At 38.3% G+C, this 6,086-nt stretch overlaps 1 protein-coding gene across 3 annotated transcripts in view; it reads right to left on the bottom strand.

Annotated features, from left to right (window-relative positions):
- Positions 1-539: 539 nt before the first annotated feature.
- The window catches only part of LOC140277410 (nucleus accumbens-associated protein 2), a 31,468-nt gene continuing 25,921 nt past the window's right edge, over positions 540-6,086 (bottom strand). For all 3 annotated transcript variants that reach the window (XM_072372412.1, XM_072372414.1, XM_072372411.1), the window contains exon 7: positions 540-6,036. In XM_072372412.1, coding sequence (XP_072228513.1) covers positions 5,513-6,036 — 524 coding nt within the window. In that variant the 3' untranslated portion in view covers positions 540-5,512. The remainder of the gene's footprint in view (positions 6,037-6,086) is intronic.

Below are 6,086 nucleotides of genomic sequence, written 5' to 3'. Positions count from 1 at the left end.
TAAGTTTATACCACACTTCCCTTGCAAAATAAAGGGATATTTGACGTCTACTACTTAGTCAAAATTATAATTAGCAGTATTATGCCTTGTGATTTCTCATTTACGGTTTATGGGTTTTTGGTTTTGTTTTAGTGATAACGTTGTTGATCTAAATTCCATGTTTTATGTGCCAGGTTTATCTACGTTTGATGCCATAACTGAACTTTGTCGGTCATTATGCTCATTCAGTTTATTCTGAGGCGCTCCTTTTTTCTCTTCTAGCTCCTGGTCTATATCACTGATGTGTATCATTTCTCAAGCTAAGCTAGTTTTGCTTCTACCTTTCATGTGTCACTGACTACTTTGTTTCCCTATCCTCGCATCTCCTTTCTTGATGGTTTGCCCTATATATACAATACATCATAACTTGGAAAAACTTTGAAATTGGATTCTCCTGTGTATGGGATGTCTGCACTCGGAAGATAACCAAAAAGGCAACCTTTAAGCTCTTTGAACATAAACCAACAGAGACAAAATAATCAGATAGGCAGCACAGTAAATGGTGATGTAAGGACTTTTATTAGAAAGCAGATTTTTCTGTATTGCAATTTAAAGAAATCAGGTATTCTTGGACTACACAATTTAAAACTGGTGACGGCAGATACCATGACGGGAATGAAAAGGTAGATTCTTACGCAACATCAAAAGTGGCAACTTGCATTTCTGTCATATATATTATTGATGCTTGAGTCAGAAGGCGCATAAACATTTTAACATTTTTTCTTTTGAAACAAAGCATTATCGACATTGAAATAGCCCCATCCCAGTTTGCCTGGTCCAAGCATTGCTGATAGTGAAGAACATTACCATGATCAAAGTGTACGGTTGTATGATAAGATCCTATTTTACCATTCGTATTGTAGTCCATCATGAGGTTACCCATTAGCCCAGATTCAGGGCCATGTTCAACCCATGCTGACCAGAGCATGAAAGATATGGTCCATGTCAACATGGGACAGATCTATTCACAAAGCACCAAGGTATGAGTCAGTCCTTGCTGCAAAAACACACTTATAACCAAGAAGGCAGGAGTTAACATCATCATGCCCCTCCACTCTGGAAAGCAAGCTAGCATAGACCAAAGCAAGCTGGAGAAAGACAAAGCAATAGCAAGAGCACAGCTAGTCATGTCACATCTCCCATAGTGCACTTTGGGTCTCATCCCTTTTCTGATTGTCAGCGCTCTGAACACATGGCTTTAAAAGTTGCATTTCCCCCTAATTTGCCTAAGCCTTGGTCACTCTTGATGTGTTTCTCTTTTCTTTCAGTTTCAGAGTAGTTCTAAAGTGCTGGCATTTTGTTCAAGGACACACATGTACATACAAACTTTTAGTGCATTTTTTTCTGAGTCTGCTAAAGGTTCAAATGCACACTCAGCCGGGTAGTTATCATTTTATGTATTCCACTCTTTATCACTACTTTGCTGTCATTATGACAAGAGATTACACTTTATGCAAACATTCAAAGAAAGGCCAGGGTGTATAAGAAAAAAATACAGCCCTGCTCACTGCAAGACTCCTCTGTCTTTTCTTGTTAACAGTGACAACAGTTATTCAGCATAAAATACATGGTGCATAAAGATCAGAGGTTTCATTGGGTTGGGGTGAGCATCTAAATGGCATGCATTTTATGATACAAGTGTTGTTTTGCATATTAATGTATTTTTTTTTCAGGATTAACCTTTCAGTGGGACAAAAAAACTACAGAGCCCATTAGTTTTACAGCAACAGGGAGTGGACTGAGCACTATGTGAGTTCTTATAAAGCCAGTAAGAATTTATTTGCAACAAAAATGTTTGTGAAAATAGTTCCTTCACAAGCAACAACCCCATCCCATTTCTTGTTTCATCTGGTTGAATGAGTTTGCAGTCAATGAGACACTGGTTTCAATCAAAGAAATGTGTAAAATACATAACATTACTTTCTTTTTCAGCCACCTCAAATAGAGCTCATTCTCCGAAAGGTTAGCCATGACATTCTCTGAGAATTTCTCAGTTTATAGTGCAACATCATTCAGTTTACCCTGCACAAGAAAACAAAACGAAACAAAAACATTCCTCATAAATTGAAAATAATTGGTATTCTCTGTTATCTGGGAGTTTTCTAAAGTTTACAAAAAAAAAGAAGCAACTAAGTCGGTTGAAACTGATGTTAAAAAAGACATGTTCAAGTGGATGAACGGTTTTGACTATAATCAGTATAGTAAATATTAAATACAGTGACTCTGGGAGAATGAAGCTGTTAATCAAGCGGACTATCTACATCTAAGAATGACATGACCGGAAATATCATGAAAAAGTTGAATATGTAGGTTCTTCCTAGATGACTTTACAATTTTGAATAACAAAATTAATAATGGGAAAATAAATCTGACAATAATCTCTAATCTATGACTATGTAATAGGATCCTTGATCTTGTTTGTCTCTGAAGAAACAATTATGCCACACATCCACACCCACACATTCAGAGTCTAAGGCACTGCTCCACAGTCCTTTATCTGTGGAGTATAGAAATGTTTCTCAACCTTTTCTAGTTGCTGCATTATTTTCAGTAAGATATGAACTCGGATGTTCTGTACAATTAGTAGCTGCACAAAAAATCTCCAGTTTTGGAAATGTTTTTTTTTTTTGTAACTAAGAGCAGAGATTTCTTTCAGTTAATTCGATTTTTGTAGATCATTTTAACAGCAGAAGACTCTTAAGTTGGTGGGTGGCAGGGTATGAAAGCTGCAAGCTTTTTTTGAATCAGGTTAAATTTCAAACGACACATGTTATTTTTGTTACAAAAGACTGTTACTTTGTTTGACAAAAGCAGAAGTCATCATTAGTTAAGATGGTAAATTCAATAGAAAAGGGAATATCTTTATTTTTTTCTTACAAAAGCAACTTCATCTAAATAAATTAATATGATAGAACTTGCCGACTCTCGTGATTTCAACATAAGAGACATACATAAGTGTTGGGATATAGACAAAATAAACAATAAAGTAATAAATGCAAGCAATCCACTTGAACTTTGCTCAGTTTTGTTCGTATACCGTTCGTTGCATTGAAAGACCCGTTCGCATCACTTTAAAAATCACTAATGTTTTAAGCTAGACCATTATATCCAGCCTCTCAGTCAGATTAATTTAATTTTATGGAACATTTTTAAAAGCTTACAATTTATGTAAAAATATATATATAAAAAAGAGATTCAATAATTCACTATATTCAATCAAGGCCTGGACCCTCGCCAAAGCAGCGCTCCAGTTTACATTCATCCATCATTTCGACCGTTCTATCACAGCCCTGTCATATCTATGGCAGACCACATTTCTTCCAAGGGAAAAACAAAACTGTAAACTTCATTATCAGAACCTAGTGCAATCACAACCCTGTGTTTCTTGTGCAGGGCCATCTTAAAACTTAGCCTAAAGAACTAAGATATACTTGGAGGACAGACAGAGAATCATCTGGGCCAACCTTTGAAGTGGCACAGCACTAAAGCATAAACAAGCAGATCAAATATACCAAGGGGCATACTGGATACAGGTGCTTTTTTTCCTCCTGCAAAAGTCTTTGCAAAATGTTGGTGGCCAAAAAATTACTTTCAGACCATTCACTAAAATGAATGGTTTCCTCTTGTGATTAAATGTGCTTTCACTGCCGATCGGGCCATACAAAAGTCGAGGGAGCAACGTATTACAGTGCGTTTTCTTTCGAATCGATGCATGAAACAAAAAAGAAAGGCTTTTCGGACCTCATCCTTTACATGGCAACAAGCATGAAACAGACATAAAAAAAAAGAAAATGAGTATGACAAATGGATGGCCTCACTCCCCCATTAAAAACCAGAGACCTGTTGCTTTAATCCAAGCCCACAAATGCCTGATTAAGAATGCAATTAAGGTTGATGTGGTGGTAATTTGCCGTCTTTACAGGTACATTTAGCCAAACTTCAGTTTCCCACCCTTTTACCTTCTTAAGTGCAAATTCAGTAAGCCAGCTAAAATTGCTCATAAAAGTTTTATTCAATAATTTACCCACCCACCCACAAAGAAAAAAAAAAGCATGGAAGCAGGGCTGTGTAGTCTCGGTATATATAGCACCACCACATCAAGGTAGAACAGTGCTTCTCTCTTGGATTTTTTTCTTCTACCACTCTGTGTAGTGCACTTCCTCTTTCTACGACATATATTCATTCTCCTGTTCGTGGTGACAGCGCATTCTGTAGTTAAAGAATAGAAATTCAGTCTATCGCTGTGTCAAAGATAGTGAATCCTGGGTCATAGCAAGCCCAGTTCTAACGTTTGCTAGACTGAGGTCAGATCCAAGAGAAAAACGTAAAAAAGTCCTTCTGTGTTCTAATGGCATAGCTCCAGGCAACAGTAGCTGATATCTTATTTAGATGCAGGGTTGTGGCTTTGCTGTTATTTTCATTAACTCTTTCTATCCATTTGTTTGTATTAATGCATGCAAGCTCAGACTTTAGTACATGTCATTATTCATGTCTCTCTCTGAATCTCCAAGACAGGATGATGTATTTCAAAAGATTTTTAAAAAGCACTGCAACATTTACGTTTTTTTTTTTTTGTTGTTTTGTTTTGTTTTGTCTTTTTTTGGACAGTGTATTGTTTGAATACATCGGCATAGATAATAAAGGCTAACACATTATAGAATGATAAATGTGAGTGTATCTGTATGCATGTGTGGTTGGGAGGGGTTGGGTCAGGAGCAGACACAGGCATCGCATTGACAGTCTAATTTAATATGTCACGGGGAGATATGCATAAAAAAAAAAACAAATGCATGTGATAGATTTGTTTTTCGATTGTGGAGAAAAATTTAGCATTTGCAGAAAACCATTTTGTAATCTTCACCGTACGAGTGGCATGCAAAGTTTCCAGGAAAGAAAGCCGTTTTCTCAAAGGGAGCTGCGTTTTTCTCACAAGGTTTTTTGAAGGTTGGATTGTTCTCAAAAGCAGTTTTCAAAAAAAAAAAAAGAAAAAAGGAAAAAGGAATCACTTTTCAAACCATTACACCCCACTTCACAAACTGCCCACAAAGCAGCTGTTGCTTTTGTATTTCACTCAAATGATTAATTATTACAGCCATATGTTCTGCTCTTAGGTCTTTGTAACATAGCTGCGGGAGCCCAAATATTGAGTTAATACTTAGTATAATCAGAAAGGGGTGGATCTGAAATGGTTGATTCTCTTAATGTACTAATACCATGCCTGCGTCTACTTCTAGCAGTGTTCTTCTTTCCGTACTGGTAAGAATGCGAGTACGCAAGCACACACGTGCGCATGCATGTGTGACAAACTCCTGTGTAATAAGATCTATGAGTGAAGCTTTTTGTGCTGACAAATTCCTGTTGAGGAAGCACAGAGAAGAAGAAAAGAGTGGTGGACAAAATGAGTTAGAGAGCAAGCAAAAGAAAATGCGTGTTAAACAGACTTCACCAAATGAGAGGCAGCTCAAAGGGACATTCACTGTCCATTCACTCTAAGACCTTGTTCAAAACTTTCCACTTTCTGCTCAGGCGGCGTGTGACCTGCCTCCACGCCTGGGATCAAAGTCGGCGCCCCCAGTGATCTGTTTACGCCCTCCAACACAGCTTCATCCTCATCTTCCTCCTGTTCCTCTTGGACTACTGCTTCACCTTCACCTTCAGCCTCTGTTCCAGCTGGCCCAGACCCTGGGCTGCCCTCTGTCAGTGGCGGGTGAGTCCTGAGAGGGTCTTTGCGATCTGGATACAACCTTTGCTCTAAGGTCTTGAAGTCAGCCTCGAAGGGGAGGTGTACTCCTGATTGAGGGGCACCCAGTGCCAGCCCCAGACCTACAGCAGCCCCCATGCCCATCCCTGCACGGTACACTTCCATGCCATCAGGAAGCATGGACTTGATCTTGGGCAGCCATCTCTTGCGAACACGCCTTGCATTTGTGCACATGTCAGCAGCAATCACATTCATTTCACTTTCCTTGAAGTTAGGGTTGAAATTTTGACAGTAGACTGTAATAGAGAGAAAAGCAATAAGATTAATGGAGGTTAATTGTGCAAAG

Source organism: Leuresthes tenuis, unplaced genomic scaffold, assembly GCF_036924035.1.
Source record: "Leuresthes tenuis unplaced genomic scaffold, fLeuTen1.0.hap1 SCAF_19, whole genome shotgun sequence".
Classification (NCBI taxonomy): Eukaryota; Metazoa; Chordata; class Actinopteri; order Atheriniformes; family Atherinopsidae; genus Leuresthes; species Leuresthes tenuis.
This window is presented reverse-complemented; position numbering and strand designations above follow the sequence as displayed.